The following is a 22,508-nucleotide window of genomic DNA, read 5'->3' as shown; positions in this document are numbered from 1 at the left end:
TAATCCGAATTGATACATAACACATCAACGATAAGCCCCCTTGGCCACTTGTAAAAATTTTAATGGGTAAATTTTCACCTTAACTTAATTAAAAAACTTCAAAAGGGAAAAAATTATTTTTTGAAAAACAAACTAATATCAGGTTATGTAAGTCGCAAGATCACAAGAGTTCGAACCTATCCCCAAATGATCAAAAACTGTAATTTTTGAATGCAAGGTTATATAAAACAAGATTACGCAGCATAACTCCAGCATCTGCTACAAAGTAGAATACTGTATCCTTAGAAATGCTATATATATATATATATATATAACTAAGAACTAAGCAAAACAATGAAATTATTGTTTTGTAATATACTAAGTTCGCTAAAAAAAATGTGCTGAAAATGAAACGAAGTAACAATACTTTTTTCCCCAGATCGCATGAAATAAAGTAACATTTACTTGAACATTCCCACAGGGTTTCCGCCTATTAAAATCTGTTATCTCCATATAATTTCTCCGCAATCTCAGTCTGCAATTCAATCCAACTTGACGGAAGAGAACAAGTAATACACAAAAGAGAAGGAAGAGAGGAACCCAACCGTGCCAGTAGCCAACATGATGGCCAGAACCATGAAGAGAGAGTATCCCAAGTACAGTGATGCAGAGACAGGGCCACTCAGATTCTTGAGATCAAACACCAGATAGTTTACGGAGTACAAGAAGATGTATATGGCCACAGAACCAGAAGCAAAGAATGATTTCCACCACCATCTCCAATCTTCCACACACAGATGCATGTAGGTCAGAACTAAAGAGACCTCAGCACAGACCACCACAAGCAAAATCAGAACAACTAAGAGGAACCCAAAGACATAATAGACACGGCCCATCCAAATACTGGACATGATGAAGAAGAGCTCTATGAACAGGGTTCCAAATGGGAGGGTCCCTGCACCAAGGACTAGCAGCCATGAAGGGTACTTCTGTGCGGGAATTTCGCGAGGAATTTGATTGGTTCGGACTGGATACTCGATGTGATTGGCCCTGGCACCAAAGAACCCTCCAATAAGGGTAAGGGGAACCGAAATGCAGAACCAGAGTAAGATTAGTATAACAAAGAGTGAAAATGGGATGGCTCCTGTGCTGTGGCTTCCCCACAATAGAAAGTTCAAGGTTGTTAGGATCAAGAAGGCAATGCCGGGGAAGAAACAAGCCGCCCTCCATGCCACTGAAAACCAGCCTTTCTGATCACCGCAGCCAATTGTTCTCCAAAGGCGAACTGCCACATATCCAGCTGCAACACCAAGTATCAAGTAGAAAAATAGCATACCAGTAATGAGTGTTCCGCGAGAGGCTGGTGACATGAATCCGAGAGCTGCAAACAAGATTGTCACCACAGCCATTCCAAGAATCTGAACCCCATCTCCAACCATTATACATAGCAATGAAGGGTTGGATGGAGCGCGGAATACATCCCCCACAACAAGCTTCCAACCTGATAACTCTTCAGTCATCTGTGCTTGAGCCTCCTTGTCAAGCTCCTCATAATGGGTTAGATCCCGGCGAACAGTCCTCAGTAAGATCACAAGAACAATCCCAGCAAGGAAGGTGATCACCATGAGAGAATTGAGGATTGAGAACCAATGGACTTTTGATCCCTCCATCTTCAAATAGGCATCCCATCTGGATGGCCATTTGATGTCACTCTCCTCAAAGGTGACCTCATAGGTGAAAGCCAGTGGCTGCCCTTCTTTGATCTGCATTCCTACGGTGGACGGATCACATTTAATAGGTGACGGGTATTTGCCATACATTTTCAAGTTTTTGGCAGAGTCAAAATTATGCATAACGCTGCACGGTATCACCTCAAACCCAACCACCATGTATCCTGGCAATTCTGATTCCCCTTTACCAACTGCTGGGATCACTTCAGCCGCATCGCCAGTTCCCATTACACGAGCCACATTGGGTTCCTCATATTTGTGCACAAGAACATTGAACTTGAGATGGTTAAACAGATAATATGCATCTTGAATCTTCACACCAACAGGGTACCCTGTCCATCGTAGAAAATATCCATCTTTCTGTGTAAAGCGAATGGCGGGTAAATTATCAAGGATCAGATTAACCTGATACATTTCATCAATCCTCTCTTTAAGGATCTTGAACTGATCAGGCGACAATGAGTCCAACCGACACAAGAATATCTCCGACTCATTTGTGTACATCTTGAATCGGTATGGTGAGTTCTCGATCCGATCTCCCATGAGGAGCTCGCCGAGATTCTCAGCACTATCCTTAACACCGCCCGGAGGCTTGCAAAAGGGCAAGCTGTAATAGCTAAAGGGCATTTCTGTATCAATGGAGGTGATAGAATTCACTTTCACCGACAACTCATCCCCAATCAGGTACTTGTGGGGATAACTTCCCGGAAGATAGAACCCATATGCGGATTGGATTATCAAGCAAAACAGTAAAACCCACAAGGTAAATTGACCGGAGAAAAGCATCTTTCGACAAATCATGGGAGTTTTGAACCAGATCTGAAAACCGAGGTACCAAATGAGTGAAATATTGGGAGAGAAAAGCTCTGGCTCCGACTAGATTTTCAGGTCAAAGCACATGCAGATGCAGATGCAAAAGGATTGAAATTAATACAGAAATGATAACAGAATCAAATCCAAATAAATAGCTGAAACAGGAAGCAAATAAGAGTATTTTGAGAGAGGTAAAAATTTCACAGACCTCAAACAAAGCCCGAGATTCAGAAATTTGAGTGAAAATCTCTGCGAGGAATGGGAATAACGCGCATCAAACGAGATCTTCGAACTCTGCGAATCTAAATGGAATACAATAGAACATCGAAGGTGGCAATGGCAGACACTGCCCATTTATAACGTGGGCTTACTTTGGGAGCATATCGCTGCGGTGATGGCGTGTGATGGCTTTTTCTTGAATTGACTATTACACCCCTAATGTCCAAGTTATGGCCAAACCGCCACTCCCATAGCCAATTAATTAATTATTTCACACGCATCTTATGAATGATACTATGGTTACGGTAGTCAAGACAATTCTATTTTTTTTATTTTTTTATTTCCGGGGATTCGACTGCTATAGACAATTTTAGCCATTTTCAATTACCATCTGTGCCACCTTTTGTAAGATATTTTTTAAAATAATTTGATATCTCATAATACAAAATATTTTTAAAAAATAATGATTCATTTAAAAGTTAAATGTATTTTTATCTCTCAAATATTTACACAAGAGCATGGTATTTTAAAAGAAGAATGAGATTTAAGGTGTTTTAAATAAATTTATCACAATAAGAGTCCATCAATTTTATATTAAATATTATTTTGTAAAAATATATATATGTTGTTAAAAGTTGAACGTAAACTTGTATTTTTTTAAGGTTTTCTTAAAATTTAATAGGTTTGGATTCAATTTTTAACAACAACATAGACGTATTTTTTTGAAAACAATATCAAATATAAAATTGGTGGGCTTTTATTGTGATAATTTGTTTTCAAAGGACATTAAATGTCATTCTCCCTTTTTTAACACAATAACCCAAGAAAATATTAAAAAACCCTCAAAAATTATATTAAAGAATCCTATAATAAGTTAATTTCGTTTTCTTGGTAACAATAAAAAAATTAATTTTGATTAAGTCACTTAATTAGAAGCAAATTCTAAGACTAATGTTACTCATATAAATTATCGAAATATCATTTTAACAAGTCATTTTGACTAACAACTAGATGATTATCAAATAATCATTAATAACAATAATATCAATAAAAATTATTAAATATTAAAGTGTTAGTGAATTAATAAGATATTGTTAAAAATATTTTTAATTAATTTCTGATTATTTTTTATAAAAATGTTCGATAATTATTTGGTAACCTATGAAAATGATTTTATTGAAATGATATTCTGGCATTTTACATGGTAAGAAATAACATTTCCCTCTTGATATTAATTTTTAATTTAGGGACTTAATATTTTTAGCTTTTATTAGGCACTTATTTAAAGATTTTAGGTTTTTTTTATAATTTTTAAATTCTTTTCTATAATTTTTTTAGTGAACTAACTATTAATTTTAACCTTTGTTGGAAGGCAAAAATGCCCTTTAACCATTCATTTAATGAAATGTATTTTTGGAACTTCATTCTAAAATATGCCCTCTTTATTTCATTGGTTCATTCTTAGATATATTTATTTCTCCATCTCCATTATTAAATAAAAGTTATTTTTTCAAATATAGAGAAAAAAAATTCTAAATTATATTTGATTGACTTCATTGATATACATAATTTTACCCCAATAAGAATTTATAAAATGGGATAGAATGAGTAATTTTTAGAGTTAAGGTGCATTTATATTCTTAAATTTTTTTCAAGAAGCATTGAGTATCATGTACTTATAAGTAAAGCAATTTTTTTTTGAATTATTTTTTAGGAGCAAAAAACTCCTTTTTTTAAGAACGTTAGGCACTCTAAAATCATCTTATTTTTTATTTATTGATCTCTAAGTTTCTCTTTGAGACAATGCTTAAATCGTTAATCCTTTCATGTGGGTTGAAACTTGTCCATATTTTTAATATTGATTAACTTTCTTAAATTTTTAGGTCATTCTCAGTAATTTTTTTAGTTAGCTAATGGTCTTCCTTCAAAATATTAGATCACCCAAATTTAATACTCTTTGTACGCTACAGTAATAAGGGTCAAATCAAAAACATGACAAATCAGGGCTAACAATATGTCAATAAAAATATTTATTTAAAAAATATTGCTTATCTTATTAATGTACTACAAAAAAGTTACTTGATCAGAGAATAATGGAGAGATGAGAGTAAAAAATTTCTCTATTAATTTAGAGGTTCATTCCTTTTGTTTTTAATACAAGATTGCAAAATATCAAAAATATTAAATTGAATAGTGTAATATTTTCAAAGAAAAATGTTAGTTGATTAAAAAAATTACAAAGAATGACACAAAAAATTTAAAGAACTCAATTAATATTAAAATATAATCGATATATAAAATATTACAAGTCATCTATAAATTTTTAAAAACTAGTTTAGGATGTTAATATTTAAAAATAATTTATAAATTTTGGATGAATATTTAAAAATAATAATATTTAACCTATTAAATATTAAAATATTTAATATTTTATAATATTTATTAAATTTTATTTTGACAATGCTTTAAGGTGCCTAGTACTCCTAAAAAAAACTTTAAAATATCAAATGCTCTTAAAAAAGAGTTTAGGAATAACTTAACACCAAATAATATAATCAAAGTCTTACTATCATTGTGCATAGGCCTCATACACATGTCACATCAGTAAAAATTAAAAAAGTTAATGGTTGTCTAATAAAATTGTCTTTTTACTCCTCTAAAAAATAATTTAAAGAAAAAAATTGCCCCACTTATTATAAATTTGCTATCATTTAACAGGAATTTAAATTTGATAAAGAAATGGATGCACTATTATGCATTTTTGTAATTAATTTTTTATAAAAAGTGAATACTTTTGGGTAGTAATTAATAAAAAGTAATTTATTAATTAATTAAGAATATAATTTCAGACAATAAACGATGATGATGATGATGATGATGTAAATGCTCTTTGGAGAACTGCCTTCATAATATTTGAATATAACTCAATTATATAATCATGTAAAAAAAAAAAAACAAGAACGTGAATAAGATATGTGAAATATATTACTCTTCAATCTAGTGCATCAGTCTTGTACTAAAACAACGTGAAGTGTAAATTTAAAATAAGGTCCTTATAAGCACTATTTTTTCAGGCAAGAAATATTTTTTTCTTAATTTTAAAGACATTTATGTTCATGTGCATATGAATACTTTCATATGAATAGCCACGAAAGAGTCGCTATACATTATTAGTCATCCTTAAGTAAAGTCAGGATAAGTCAAATTTAATTATTCCCAACTACTTGAAATGGAAATACATATAAATGGATCCAAACTGATCATTTATATGTCTTAAAATTTTGATAGATACTTAAAAAAGTGAAGGCATATTTCTTATGATGAGTAATGGATTTAAAATTATTCAGAACTTCATTTTTTTATTAAAAGAAAAATGCATTTAATGAGCTCGTTAATATTGTTACTTCCAAATGAAAAATGTTGCTTTAGACCACTTTCATTTTCGCTAACCTATATCTATCGTATATAATAATCTATATGAACGTTGGCAAAAATAATAATATTATTAATTTATATGAAAGTGGAATGATTGGAGTCATTTTTAAAAAAAAAAACAAGTAAATTATCCGGTGTCCGAAAGCCAATGGCTCTGACTATTTCAGATTGAGTCCATTTGAATCCTTTTGATGAAAATTCTACCACCAAACACTGCTGCATTTTTAAAATTTAAACTCGAGATCTTTAATTAAGTTGATATAATCCTATTGCTAGTTAAATCAATCACCTTGATGATAAATGGTTGGAGTCTCTTCTTGTGTCATGTTAGCCTCTTAAATTTATTTTGTAAGCAAATGTCCTCTTCTTCTTTTTCTTCTTTTTACCTCTTTTGATTAGCTTTCATTGCATTTCGTTTTTAGAAAAATGAAAAAGAAGGCAAAGTCCATATTAGATTAATCGACTAAAAATAACATGAGAGCAAAAGCCTCTCAACATCTCAATACTACCATTGTAAGAGCTCTCTAGGAGGCTTTGACAAAACAGTACACTTATAACTCTGCTTGATACAAAATATTATTATTATTATTTAGATATACGAACCAATGATAATCAACTTTCATTGCTTTTCTTATTATTTAATAAATTTAATGTGTTTTCAAAAAAAAAATTGATGTCTTTAATTGCAATCACCAATAGATGTGTCTATTTTGGGAGATTTGTTGGTTGATATTGTATGAATAGAAAATAAGAATGATGATTTCTAATATAAGAAAATAAGAAGACACTTCATTAGCCCTGTTATTTCACATAATATCCCATTAATGCACAATTTCATATTCATAATATTGGATCCAAATATCATTTCATTGGCTTGGGTAAATTTTTTTTAATTCGAAAAATCCTTGCCTCCTTCTTTACTCACCTTAGTTTTTTTTTTTTTTAAATGAAAAACACGGCAAAACCCAGAATATATTATTGAACTATAAATAACACGCGAGTATGAAAAGCCCTTAACATCTCGATACAATTACTGCAACAGCTCAGTCAATTTAAGGATAATAGTTAATTATTGAATAAAATATTATAATAAAGTATCAAGTTTTTTAAAGTTAAAAAATAAAATTAATGATAGGCTAAAATTATATTAATCGATTTTTTATTTCATTAATTTCGTTGACGATTTGTAAAAGTGAAAATTAATAAATATTCACAACTGATCAATTTGTTGTTCTTAGCATAATAAGGTGTTAGGTGTTAGTAATAGAGTTTTTTTTTCATTATAAAAGATAGAGTAATTTTTTAACAATTCAACATATCATCTCATATGTTATGAAATAAGTTTACCTGTTATTAAAAAAACATAACTTAATATTTCGTCCATAATATTTTAAAATAAACAAATCAAGAAAATGCCGAAATCTATATATGATGTACAAAGTAGTTTTTAATTTTCATTTTTATCCTCTATTTAATGTCACAATATTTTAAACTTCAATGGTCTAGAAACAAATATTAATTATATCTATAAAGGGTATTTGTAGAAACACGTAATAATTACACTTAGAAATTTATATTAGGACTTATATTTAGGAACAAAAGGAAACTTAAGACTCATATGCAAGGGCCTATAATTTGATTAGGCACACATCAAAGTCTATTATTTTAGGGTAAAGAGTCACATTTAGCTACTAACTATTCTTTGAAAAATGTCTATTAACCCATACCATAAGATAGTTCAAAACAAAATATGAACTATTAAAAAAAGAGCATCCAGGACTTCCCGTTGGTTTTAAGTGAACGGAAGTTACTTTCTTTTGAGGGGCCCATGAAAAGTTGACAGGTGGCACTCCCAACATACCGGATCAATAGTGTATTGGAGAAGGAGGAGAAGAACTAGTTCGAGGAGTCTTCCATGCAATTTTGATTCTTCGAAAAGAATGTTGTTTAGATCAAGTTGTTTTGTTTGCATCGCCAACACCTCATAGAGGCTAGCTTCTGATGCTCTGTTTAGCTTGTCCTCCAGTTTATGAATCCACCTCTTACACTTAGAAAGCAAGTACATTACATCCTGCTCAAGCACTCTAGCATCATCCATCTCCTTCATTTTGTCCAGTGAAGCCCATTTCTCCACCACTCGGAGTTCAAATTCCTTATTAGCTTCCTGCTCCAATGACTCCACCATATTATTCCCCTTCATATCATCTTGTTCCTTGATATTCCATATCACATCCTTTGCTAAAGAATTAACTCTGTTTTTGGCTCTGCAAGTTTGTTGGTGGGCAGTGCTTCGTCAAACCTTAAATCAGCCTCTTTGCATTTTTCTCGCCCCATCTGATATTGCATCCTTTGATGACGAATTCTCTGCCTGTGAGTCTGAAAAAGTTTTGTTTGGTGACCCTTTGTCTTGCATTGAATTAGTCTCCTCATCCATTCTTCTCACTTCATGGGATGTAGGGTTCTTCGGGGAAGTATTTAACCCTGTTTAAGGCTTTGACTGGGTTTTTGCAATTGGCGCTACATTAAACCTTGAGTTGGCATCCTCGTCCATTTTTCTAGAGCTAGAAATTCAGGCACAAGTCTGACTCCTTAAAAAGCTCGAATAGGCCCAAACATAAAAATATTATATTTTTTCTAAGCTCAACCCTAACTTTTTTCGGGCGAGTTTGGCCTAGCTTGTCGAGCTCAGCCCGAATTACCGGTTCGACATTTTTCTACCCCTCATGTCATCTCATTCCAAGCTCACGATTCCATTTAGGTTAGGGCAACGGACTCGAGCTCAAGCTCACTTAAGGCACTCGCACTCAAGCTCCCTCAAGGGACTCAAGCATGCTTAAGGGACTCATGCTCAAGGGACCCTGAGTTAGCATTCTCGTCCATATTAAAGCCACGTAGACATAAGTTTGGGTCAAAATAACCAACTCAAATGGTCAACCAACATGTTCACTTAAACAAACAAGAGGCGCTAGTTGCTCTCTTGTTGATAGTTCATATTTCATTCGAACCAATTCATAGTATAGGTTATCAAATATTCTTTAAAAAATAGTTCATAATTAAATTTACACATTTACTCATTATTTATTCATCACTATTATAGTGCTCACCTTTATTTAGAATTATTGATTTGTATGCTATCAAAGCATGAGAAAATTGATATTTTGATTAACTAGATCATCACATTTTAAAGTATTTTTTTATTTATCATATATGATGGAAATGTGGATTTAATCAAAACTCATTAGTTTATGTGTTTATTAGTACTAAGATATGTTTTCAGTCTTAAAAAAATGCTTATAAAGACTTATATATCATCTACCAACAAGGTTATCTCTTCAATAACAAAATTTAAACTCATGAATTTGTAAGTTATGAATCAAATTCTTATCAACTAGATCAACTTTTGTTGATAATTTACCCATATAAAAATCATGTTTTCATTCCATTATGAAAGTCATGCCTTCTCTTTTTCTTAAAAAAATATGGCTGGAGATAATAAATCACATATAAAAAACTTATTTATAAATAAGTTTTACGCCAAACCTCAAAGAATTTGGTTGTAATTGATTTATCATGTAAAATGACACAAATGCTCTTGAACTCCTATCCCTTTGGTTGGAGTTGATTGGCATTGACTAAACAACAACAGTGGTTACCCTATCATTGGTCGGCATCAACTAGTTAAAAATAATTTTTTTGAAAAATATTTTTATTGAATTTTTGTATTTTAATATTTACAAGGCAATCTCTTATAATATTAATAGGTTAATATTTAAAAGTCAACTGTGCATATTTACAAGATAAATTTTACATATTAAACATTTCAATTTACAAGTTTGCAAATTTTAATTTATAAATGTTAAATTATTAATATTGTAAGAGATTGACTTGTAAATGTATGAAATTTACTTGTAAATATTGGATGGTTTCTTGTTTATATGTGATGTAACTTATAAGCATTAAAGTATTAACATTTTAATAAAATTATTTTTTAAAATTATTTTTGACTGATCATTAACAACTGTTGATGATTGGTCAATGCCTGTTAACACTAGTCAAAGGATAAGAACTTAGGAGCATTTATATCTTTTTATTTGGTAAATTAATTACAAACAAATTTTCATGAAACTTGAGTGTATTTTTAAAAATTTGTGAAACTTATTTATAAATAAATATTTTATATGGGACTAACTTGTAATTTTTTCAAATTTTTATTAACAGTTTTAAATATAAAAATTTTTATTTTGTTGTTCCCTTTGAAATATAAATTTTCAATGATTTAAAAATTCTATACACAAATATTTATAGCTTAATATTCACAATTTTTTGGGAGACTTTCAAATAAGGACCAAAATGTGACATGATTACTAGTGAATCCTAAAAAATTTTAAAATTTTTGTTTAGTCTAGGAAAATAAAAGTAAAAATAATTTCGACTATAAAAAAATGAAAGCACCCTTTACTTGTTATACATGATTACTAATTTTTATTTTTCTTACTTCATTTATTAATTTATTAATATTACTTATAAATTACATCCATTTGTCAAACAAATAATAATATTAGTTGTTAATTTATTAACTTTATTTGTTAATTTACTAACATCAATTATAAAGTACAAAATTTGTCAATAATTTACAACTAATATTAGTAAATTAACAAGTAAAGTTAACAATTTAACAACTGATATTACTATTTATAATTGAACGACTAATATCAAATCTTATGTAATTATTAACATGTCAACTCATGTAATTTACCAAACTCATATTAGTAAATTAATAAGTGAAGTAAGAAAATTAATAACTAGTGATTCTATATAATAAGTGAAAGATATTTTGATCTTTTTATAGTTGAAATTATTTTTACTTTTATCCTCTTTGATTGAATTAAAATTTTAAATTTTTTTGAAACTCATTGGTATCTATGTCACACATCCCTAATTCTTATTTAAAATTCTTTCCAGCTTTTTCTCTATTACATGAACTCATTACTAGCCTTAGCAATCGTATGATTCTTTAAGAAAAGCATGAAAAGCGTTTTTCTTTTTTGGGTTGCCTTACCATCAAATTATTTAGCTAGATATCGTGCATTTATTTAAAAAAAACTTAATAAAAATATTTTGAAGAATTTAATTTTAATCCAATCTATTGATTATTTGGGCATGCATGAGAAACTGAGAGTGAGGTATATTTTACTCCCCATGTTCTAAAATATAAGGCATTTTTAATCGCGTCTCATCCTTCAATAAAATAGTTACCTACTTTCTAATTAACCCTATCTTTTCATATTTACCCCTATTAAACACCCTACAATAAATATAAAATTATTATTAATAGGGCACTTTTGAAAAAAAGATAATGATTATACTTTAAAAGACTAAAAATGTTTTATATTTTTTAATATCTAACTCCTTAAAAAATGCTTTATATTTTTTAATGGAAGGAGTATTAGTCCGAAAGCAAAATGTTACAGGATTTTTCATTTTGTGTTGATCAAAGGTCCCTTCAGCCTTCACGGACATCCAATGAAACAAACAAAGAAAATATTTGGTATCTTGTAAACATTTGCTGTATTTGTTATACAAAATTGTTGGATACAAAAGTTATAAAAAAAAAAAATAAGAGTGGGATAAATTATACAGTGTGTCATTTAACTTTATATAAGATTTTATTTTGACTTCTTAATCTTATAAAGTGTTTTTAAAGCTCTTTAATCCTAATACCATTAGTTTCATCAATAAAAAAAAATCATATATCAAACTTTTAAATATTGATAAATATTTTTAATTGTTGTTATATTAAGTTTAATTTTTTTAAAATAACAATGATTAACTTAAAATAATTATTTAAAACTAACAGTGTTAAAATTAGAGGACTAAAAAATACTCTAAACTGAAAATCTTATATATAAAATTAAAAGACTAAAAGTATATTTAAGTTTAAGAGTGCATATAAGTGATATTGCATTTTTATGAAAAATTAATTGGTAAAAAAATGAAGTAGACATGGTGTAATAACGGTAATAAGAACATTATTTTTTCAAAAATAATAATAACATAATTAAAATTATAAAAATGAAGTAACCTCATTCTTCTACATTGTTTCACATTACGATTTTTCCCCCTAATATTAGACAATACCCATCCAAAGGTGGGTTGGATTTTAAAAGTTCACAAAAACCAAGGTATGCCTTTGAACTTAAAGGATATTTATAGATTATCTATTAACAAGATCTTTACATTAATAATGAAATTTAAACCCACAATCTTATGGATTATGGGTTAAATTCTTATCAATTAGACTAATATTTGTTAATGCCATATGACATTTTAATTAAGAAAAAATAAAAATAAGTCTCGTATAAAAAATTTATTTACAAATAAGTTTTATGAATTTGTGAAAATAGACTCAAGTTCCATAGGATTTGTTATAATTAATTTATGGGTAAAGGTGCAAATTTAACTACCACAGGAGCACTAGGTAGATTATATTATGAGATTGTGCAAAATAAATTCTCAACTTTTAAAAATTAAACATCCAGTAGCTTTCATTAATTTGAGTTAATGGATGTTAACTTCAATGTGGAGCCCACAAATTTTTTACTGAAATGACACGTGGCATTCTACCTCAATAAATAAAGGCATGAATCTAGCTATAAAATATTTTTTAAAGACCAATTGGTAGCCTCTACTATTAAAAATGAACCATCCAGCACATTTTCTTTAATTTTGATCAAACGTCATTTATTTTTAGACTTATGAGACCCACAATGCATTAATCTTTTTAATTTTTTTGCCTTTATTCTCAATCTCAACTCAAAAAAAAAAGTTCAAAAAGTTCTTGTTTGAAAATATTTACGAGGATGATGCCAATGAAGTAGAAGAAGGGGAGGAAGAAGACAAGATTTTGTTTAAACCTTGCGGTAATTCAAACGAAGTAACAATTTAAACTCTTTGAGCCTCTTCTCTTTGAGTTGAGATTAAAAATGAAGGTAAAAAGATTAAAAATATTGACACATTATGGGTCCCACAAGTTTGAAACTAAATGACTTCTAGTTAAAATTGATGAGAAGGTTCTAAATGGTTTTTTTTTATATAATAAAAGCTATCCAATATTCCTTAAAAAATAATTCATAACTAAATTTGCACATTTACACATGTTGAGGTGGAATGCGACGTGTCATTTTTAGTCAATTTTTGTGGCTCCCACCTAATGTTTGTCTAGTGAAATTAAAGGAAGCTATTGGATATTTCGTTTTTTAAAGTTAAAAATTTATTTTGTACTATCTCATAATATAAGTTATTTAATGCTCTTGAAAAAATAGTTGGTGGCTAAATTTACACCTTCATTCTTTTATCATGTAAAATTACAAAAATGCCCATTGGCTCCCACCCCTTTGATCAGCATTGATCGACCACCGACGGTCATTGATAGTTTACTGATTGACATTGACTAGTCCAAAAATAAATTTTTAAAGAAATATTTTATTGAATTACTCATATTTTAATATTTATAAGGCAAAAATCACAAGTTTATTAGTAAATCTTCAAGATTTGCAGCTCAAGCTTCTAACATTTACACATCAACCTCTCATTCTATTGATATGCTAATATTTACAAGTCAACTTCGTAGATTCGCAAGTTAAACATCTTAATTTACAAGTTTAACTTTTAAATTTATGAACTTTAATTTGTTAATATTAAAGTATTAATATTGCAAAAGGTTGACTTATAAATCCTGAATATCTACTTGTTAATATGTCATATTTGACTTTCAAACATTAAAATATTAATTTTTATAATAATATTTTTTAAAAACATAATTTTCGACTGGTCAATGCCTAGTGATAACTGGTCAACAATCACTAACCATGGGTGATCAGTCAAAACTAGTCAAAGGAATGAGAGTTTAAGGATATTTGTGTCATTTTAAATGGCAAGTTAGTTACAATAAAATCTCCTGAAATTTGAGTGTATTTTCATAAATTGATAGGACTTATTTGTAAATAAGTTTTTTATATGAGACCTACTTATAATTTTTTCTTTAATTAATTCCAGAATGACTTGCAAATTGAGCCAATTTTTATTCAATGAACATTTTCTCATCATACATGCATGCATACAAAAATTATGGCAATTGTTCAAGGAAAAAATCACATAGAATTTAATTAGTAAAGGGTCTAGTCTACTTTTACATGTCAACCTGTACGCGACCCATTGCACAAGGGTTGGACCCATTGATAATTAAATTTCTTATTGATAATTTCTATGTAATTTTTCTTTATCAAAACTCAACAATACTCAAGTTTCTCACTAACACAGGACAGAATAGCTTTTAAAAGAAACACGAAAATCATAATTAATAATTAATTATAATATCTAAAAAAGTCTCTGACCGAAATTTGAAGTTATTGACCTGGGAAAAAGGTTAGGTATTAGTGAAGATTTTGACGTCGAAATAATAACACCTTCCGGTTCTTCCGCACTATTTCTACTTTTTTCTAGGTGGAAGGATGCCAAACGAGTTTGGCTTGGTTGCTCATCACGATTTGAATCATTTAAATTTTTAAATTTATATCATTATTATATATTATATTTTTAAAATAAAAATTTATAAAAATTATAAAATAATTGTAATAATTCTTTTATTTTTAATATAGTCTAGCTTTAATTTGAAAAATTTAATTTAATATTAAAATTTTTATAATTAATATATATTGATTATTCAGATGTACTCTGCACAATCTAGATTAACACTAGATTAAATTTAAATTGTGTAGAGTATATCTGAATAATTAATATACATCAATTATAAAAATTTTAATATTAAATTAAACCTTTTAAATTAAATCTAGATCATATTAAAAATAAAAAATTTATTAAAATTATTTATAATTTTTTTAAATTTTATTTTAAAAAATATAATATATAATAATAGCTTAAATATGAATCCAAATTAAAATTTAGATGGTTCAAATTTTATCACAATAATGACCACCCAAACCGCATCTATGCCAAACTCATTGCCGCAAAACAATACTTTCGAACTTTGATTCTATCGGTCAAATAAAAACAAACAAACTTTGATTCTATAATTTTATTTGAGAAAATATCAATTAGGGCCGTTGAAAGAATTTTCTATCAATTAAGAACTAGTTATTATCAAAAGTTAAATGAAAAACAAGCCCAAATAAATTTTTATTAATTTAGAATTAGTTTTTATTATAATTTGAATGGATACTTATTGATAAAGGTTAACCCAAATTGACAAGTATTCATTCAAGTTTTGACAAAAAGTAATCATTAACTAATATAAATTTTCTCCAGTGATCCTTGATTGATATTTTCTCATTTTATTTTCAAGCAAAAAAAAATTCTATATTTTTATTTTTATTTTTGACTCAATTTTTAACTCTAGGAAATTTATTTAGTCCAGGTATTATAATTTTTGTCAATTATTTATAATATATGCCAGTTGATATATATATATATATATATTAGGATATTATCTTCAATTTGTATATGTTGAATTATTGTTGGAACCAGACTTGAGTGGAGATAACTGAAGCATTATGTTACATAAAATTGGACCTAATTTTGAGAAAAATTAGAGACACACGCGAACATATATATAATACTCCCAAATGAGGAAATTTGTGACAGTAAGGTCCTTGATTAATTTTTAAAAAATAAGTTATACTTTTCCCGCTAAAAAATATATAGTATTTTTTAAATAATTAGATGTTAAAAAATATAAAATATTTTTAGTGTTTAAAGATACAATTAATGTGTTTTTTAAAAAATATTATTAATAAATAAATTATTTTATATTTATTTGTAAGTAAAATATCATATTAAATAAGAATAAATATGAAAAGATAGTGGTTGTTTGGAGACAATTAACTAATTTATTGAGATGAGATTTGATTAAAAATACCTCATATTTTTTAATAAAAAAATAGATATTAATTCAAATTATTATAAATTATAATCTTAATTGCAAATTGAGAGTTATATTTATAATTTAAATATCTTATTATAATTAAAATTCTTGAATTTATACTATTTTAATTATTTATATGTTTTTTTCAAAAATTTTATGGAAAATATAACTGACTTTAATTGTTTCGTTTAGAAATTTACTGTATTCTTCCTAAAACAAATCCATAGACCTAGGTTTATATTAGTAGTAGTGGCATTGTTCCTTAAATAAATAATCGAGAGTTGAATTTTAATTTTTACATATCAAACAAATTTAGTTAAATAATGAGCCTATTCTTTACGTTTTGTAAATTTTATAATAAATTAAGATATCCTTAATTTTTGTTAACATGGTTTATCATGCCAATTCACAGGATTTTGAGGAATGATTGAATTCTAGAACACGTTTATAATCACCATTTTCATTGTACCCTGCCAAACTACGTTATGAATACAGGTTCAATAGTCAATGGGTGTGTTTGAATTTTAGTTGCGTTAATTAATTGTGAAGAAATTAATTAATATAATTGATTATATTATGTGATATATAATTAATTAATAATATTGATTTTAATCAGAATCAAAAAGTAGAATTTAAAATAATGTAAAATCATGGTTTTATGAAAATATATCCTAACACTTTTGTTAAATGTTAAAGTCAATTATGAATCTAAAACCATATTTTTTTAAAAAAAAATCCAAACATCTATTATACATATCAAAATTAATTATAAATATAAAACTATAGTTTTCTTAAAAATATTTAAACATTTCTATACATGTCAAAATCAATTATGAATCTAAAATTATAATTATTTTATAAGTTACTATTACTTGTTTTTCAATTATACGTTTTTATACATCTATCCAAAAATCATATATATTATTTTACAAATCATATTTTTTGGTCCGTAATTGATTTTAATATAATAAGAGGTGTTTGGATATTTTTAAGAAAACATAATTTTGGATTTATAATTACTTTTAACATGTAATATGGGTTAAATGGAAAATCACAATCAAGGATCTCTAGAGACAATTAATTATGCCACCAAATCAAATGATTCTGATATTATTTTGCAAGATCAAAGTATCCACTTTTGTTATGAAAAGATAAAAATACCCTTCATGTGTATATTATATATTATTTTAACAACTGCTCCCTATTTGAAAAGAACAAGTCTCATTCACATTTTAAAAATAATCAATTTTCTTATTAACAATTTTAAAAAAATAACTTGGTGGTGGAAAGTGTTTGGCTAAAATATGAAATGTTGCTCAAAGCATTGGGTAAGTCATAAAGCTATTTGGATCAAATGACTAAAGAGTTATGCCCAATCAACAATCTAAACAGAAAGGTTGGCCTAGCTCAATGGAAAGCCATGACAAGATGAGCATGCTAAAATCCCGCCAGTTGTAAACCTTGGACCGTTGGTACATAAAGACATGATCTTAAATGATCTCGAAATCTGTGGGAGTAGTGTCAACGTACCCAAGTATCTCAATGAGACGGGCTGATTGTCAAAAATAGAAGACATTGAGTAAAGATCATGCCATGAGTTTTGCGAGGATCCTTGATTCTTCGACAGAACATTTTAGGTTCTAAGGAAGAGACTATCATTATTCTATTACTATAAATAGAATATTAAAGTACAAAAGAAAGACGGTCAACACTCAAAAGACTCACATTTTGCACCCATAGGTTTTAGGTTTATCAATTAGTTTTATTTTCAATTTAAACTTGTAATTTTTTCACATTTCAGTAATAATAAAAAATACTTGTTCTACTAAGTCTTACGTACCTTTTATATCCGAGTGAACTGTGATAAGAGAGCTTAAGACCCTTTTGTTATCAATTGAGACTCAGCGTCTCTGACACGCTTAATACTTTGTTGTTCACAGACGAACAAAAAGGAATAAGTATTGTGATTTGGTGAATAAATCCCCATTCAAAAAAAAAAGTCTAATTTACATTCTACTAATAATTAATTCTATTATTAATAATTTCAAAAAATTAACTTAGTGGTAGAGAGGAATGATACAATCAGTGAACAAGTCCCTATCTGAAAAAGAATAAGTTTCATTTTTATTCTAACAATAATCAATTCCTTCATTAATAATTACAAAATATTCATTTAGTAGAGGAATTGTCATATTTGGTGATTAAGTCTCCATTGAAGAAAAAACAAATTTTATTTTTATTTTAACAACGACCAATTCCTTTATCATGACAAAAATACATCAGAAATAATTTCATCTTTTTTATAATAAATTTTAATTACATTTATATCTTTTGATCCTGCTGAGTAATTAATTGTCCCTAAGGGTCATTGAATGTAATTTTCTAAATTTAATTCTCCCTTAATTTTTTAAGCCAAATGATGTTCGTGCTTCTTCGTCTTGACAAGTTATAAATTGTCAACTTGACGCTCTGCTGCTTAATTGACCAGTGACAGATTGCTTCTGTACCAATAAAGAAGAGTTAATGCTTTCCTCTCACTCTTTTCTTTTCTTTCCCCTGGTACCAAACCAATCTCCAAAAACGTACCATTGGCTATTTATTAATGCCAAATAAGGTGCTTCTTAATAATTTAATTTTAATTTTAAAGTTTCGATACGGCTTCTCGAAAATTATGTTGCTTTCTCACTCTCTAACAGGGAAAAGTGTAACATATTTTTTAATTTTAAGACAAGTTTAAAGTTCTGTTGTCTTTCCTTAACAGGCCATCAATTACGGTCGAATTTATTGGGCTAGTCTTTTTAAATTAAAAAAACAATTCAAGACCAAGCCTCTATTTTAATGTGTAAAATGATAAATTGAATTTAAAAAGATAAGTTTTTTTAAGCTCAAAATAAAAGAGTCGATCTTTTAGGATTAAAGTTGACTCTTATATATATCTTTTTTAAAATTTAATGTGAAAGAAAAAAACTACACTAAAAAAAAACCCTAGCCACTTATGAGGCTCCACAAATAGAACGATTAAATTATATTAACGTTGAAAATAATAAAATCATCAACATTTAGTTGATGTTACTAGCAAAGTCTAATTATCATGGAGGTTGATTTTGAAATGTTGCTATTTTTTATTAGATTTAAATTTATTGTCGTGTAGATTAATTTAAATTTATTTTTCTACACTTAATGTTATGTGTAATATTTTTTTGGAATTTTAAATATATATTTTTAATTTTTAATTTAGAAAATGAAAAAAAAGGCTAAAGCCTTTAGGGTTGGCTCTTCAATCTTGAGTAGGGGTGAAAATAGATTAGGCTGGGCTAGGCTTTAGCCAAATAGATCTTAGCCTGTATGATAAATCAGAAGCATGAACATGACTTGAAACCTATATAAGGCTTTTTTCACAGCACAAGACTAAGTGTGTGTGTGTGTGTGTGTGTGTGTGTGTGTGTGTGTGTGTGTGTGTGTGTGTGTGTGTGTGTGTGTGTGTGTGTGTGTGTGTGTGTGTGTGTGTGTGTGTGTGTGTGTGTGTGTGTGTGTGTGTGTGTGTGGGTGTGTGTGTGTGTGTGTGTGTGTGTGTTGGGCTCGTGGGTTAGGTTTTGAAAAAAAATAGACCTGATTTATTTAACTAAATAAGCTTAATTAAAAGCCTAAACTTGATATAAGTTTATTTAGTAAGTAGGTGAGATTAAGCCTGAAGTAAGCCAGCCTGTAAGCCTTTGTTAAGGGATTGACTTATTCCCACCCTTAATCCTAAAGGTTTGGCTATACAAAATAGACCCCTAACATATATTTGAACTTAAAAGAGTTAGCTCATTTAGATCTTGACCCTTTAATAGCTGACCTTTTATATGAACAATCCTATTCCTTAATTCAATAAAATAGTTAAAAGTTATTTACATGATAGAGACTAGAGTAATTACATGTGTAAAATTTTTCATTATTATTATTTTTTTCTTTTAAGGAAAATGAGCAAGTTCCATCGATAGCGAATAATATATTTTTCGAAGTATTGAGAATAATGAATGGATGTCTTCCTACCAAAATGCTACATACATATATATGAGTTGGGGTATGGACTCCCAATCGCTTATTTTAGCGGTAAGAGTATCAAACACCAAAGCCAACTTTAGTTGGTTTTTCTTTGACATTTCTTTTCACACATAAAGCTTAAACTTGAAACCTTAATTAATAAGAATTAATGTCAAACCATTTAAAAAGTTTTTTATATTCACATGACTCTCATATTTTTTTTTTTGGTAATTCTTGTTGAGCTGAATGTATCACACAACATATAATAATATATACTATGCAATGCCATCTTGGTTCAACTACCACTAAAAATGATAATCCAACGGCAAATGACCAGCCATTACTTTACATATAATTATATATAATTTTTATTCCTTTAAAACAAAGTTTTTTTCCTTGCCAACTATAAACAAGCATTTTGCTGAATCATATTAAATAACTAGAGTGCAAGTTCTGTGCCTTACATGGAATCTAAATTGAATCATATCATCCATATAATATGCTACTCTCTCCGTTTTTATTTACAGGAGAAATTATCACTTTTAATTTATTTTTTTATATAAGTAAAATTACATTTTCAATATATATATATATATATATATATGACAAACTTCTTAAATTTCTCCTCATAATTTTTATCATTTATGGTTATAAAAAATAATTAATAAATGCTTTATTAATACAATTAATAAAAAAATATTATAGTTCAATTTTTTTATTTTTAAATACAATTAATATAATTAATTAATTTTTTTAAATTATGTGATATAATTTTTTTTTTGTTCCGAGGAGGTATATGTGGGAGAAGTTGAATGTCGTTTGTCAAAAATTGGATCCATGCCCACCAAGTATTGCGATTAGAGGATCAGTCAAAGGCCTGGGAATTGTTGGAATCTAGGTTGTAAGCATGCAATTAAACTCATTGCTGATTTGTACAAGCTATTAAACCCCGTTTGTTCAATTTTTTTAACGAAAAAATCACTTATTTTTTTAAATATACTTTAGAAAAAATTACAATGGATCTTATACAAAGGACTCATTTATAAATAAAATTTACAAAATTTAAAAAATAAGACCAAGTCTCTTAAAATTTAAGTGTAAATAAAATAGGGAGAATATCAATTAATGATTATGAATGGAGCTTAATTACTAGTAAGTCTCAAAAAAATCTGAAATTTCAATTCACACCAAGAGATTAAAATAGAAATAATTTGAATGATAAAAAGATTAAAATATATTTTACTTATTATGCAGAATTATTAGTTGTTAATTTTTTCATTTCACTTATTAATTTACTAATATGAGTTGTAAATTATATGAATTAACATGTCAATAATTATACAAGACTTAATACTAGTTGTTCAATCACAAACAACAATATGTTAACTTTATTTGTTAATTTATTAATATCAATTATAAATTACTGACATGTATTATAATTAAAATTGGCTTGTCCAACAAACGGATATAAGTTATAGCTCATATTAGTAAATTAATAAGTGAAATAAAAAAATTAATAATTAATGATTTTGTATATATAAAAAATTAATAACTAATGGTTTTTGCATAATAAATAAAGGATATTTTTATCTTTTTACTATTAAATTATTTTCATTTCAATCTCTATGGACTAAACTGGAGTGTTAGTTTTTTTTTAAAACCTACTAATAATTAAGTTTCATCTATGGTTCTTGATTGAAATTCTGTCAATAAAATATTAAGTAAAAAGTCATATTTGCCCTCAAATTTCACTGCAACAATCTCATCTTCTTGCGTCTGTGGAGCCTCTCCATCTTCTCCTTCTTCGAACACCTTCAATTCTCCTCCTCCTCCAGAAATAGTAGTTTCAGAAGAATCCTGATCTTTGCTTCTTTCTCTTTTGATCAATTCCTTTTTCTATTAGTTTAAACATTTTAGAGATAGTGGCTTGCCCACGTGGAAGGAGTCAAGTGGAGAATATGGTGGAGGTGGCTGCTACAAATTGAAGATGAGATTATTCGACTAAAAACTTGAGGGCAGATGCATTCAAAATTTTAATTATACCAAGTTGACAGTTTTTTTTTTTTTTTCAGAATTTTGTGGGATGTATGGGACCCATTCATGATTTTTCTTTATGAGCTTTTATTATATGTTCTTTAATGTTTTGAAAATAATCAAAATTTTAATAAAATCAATATTAAATCATTTTAAGAAGGTACGTAGATTCTAAAAATATGATATGGTGGATAAGAGATAATGTTTTAAAAATGCCTTATATATGAAAATATCATAAAATTTTAAAATAATTAAATAATAAATTGTTCTTATAAAACAAAAATAAAAAGATATTATAAAATTTAAAAATAGCAAACTAATAATCATATTTG

At 28.0% G+C, this 22,508-nt stretch overlaps 1 protein-coding gene across 2 annotated transcripts; it reads right to left on the bottom strand.

The window, feature by feature from the left end:
* Nucleotides 1-327: 327 nt before the first annotated feature.
* LOC129309960 (transmembrane 9 superfamily member 11-like) lies at nucleotides 328-2,886 on the bottom strand. Of its 2 annotated transcripts, none has more exons than XM_054951751.1 (2): nucleotides 2,731-2,886; nucleotides 328-2,528 (listed from the first exon to the last, which is right to left on the bottom strand). In XM_054951751.1, exon 2 carries the CDS (start codon nucleotides 2,508-2,510, stop codon nucleotides 522-524), a length of 1,989 nt encoding a protein of 662 aa, XP_054807726.1. In that variant the 5' UTR covers nucleotides 2,511-2,528; nucleotides 2,731-2,886; the 3' UTR covers nucleotides 328-521. The 2 variants fall into 2 exon arrangements, with proteins under 2 accessions (XP_054807726.1, XP_054807728.1); XM_054951753.1 differs by having other exon boundaries at nucleotides 328-2,585; nucleotides 2,731-2,878.
* Between the last annotated feature and the right edge of the window lie 19,622 nt (nucleotides 2,887-22,508).

The sequence above is a fragment of the Prosopis cineraria genome, unplaced genomic scaffold (assembly GCF_029017545.1).
Source record: "Prosopis cineraria cultivar Desert tree isolate PC_DT_omini unplaced genomic scaffold, ASM2901754v1 PC4, whole genome shotgun sequence".
NCBI classification, from domain to species: domain Eukaryota; kingdom Viridiplantae; phylum Streptophyta; class Magnoliopsida; order Fabales; family Fabaceae; genus Prosopis; species Prosopis cineraria.
Note: the sequence above shows the minus strand (reverse complement) of the source record. Positions and strands in the feature narration are given on the sequence as shown.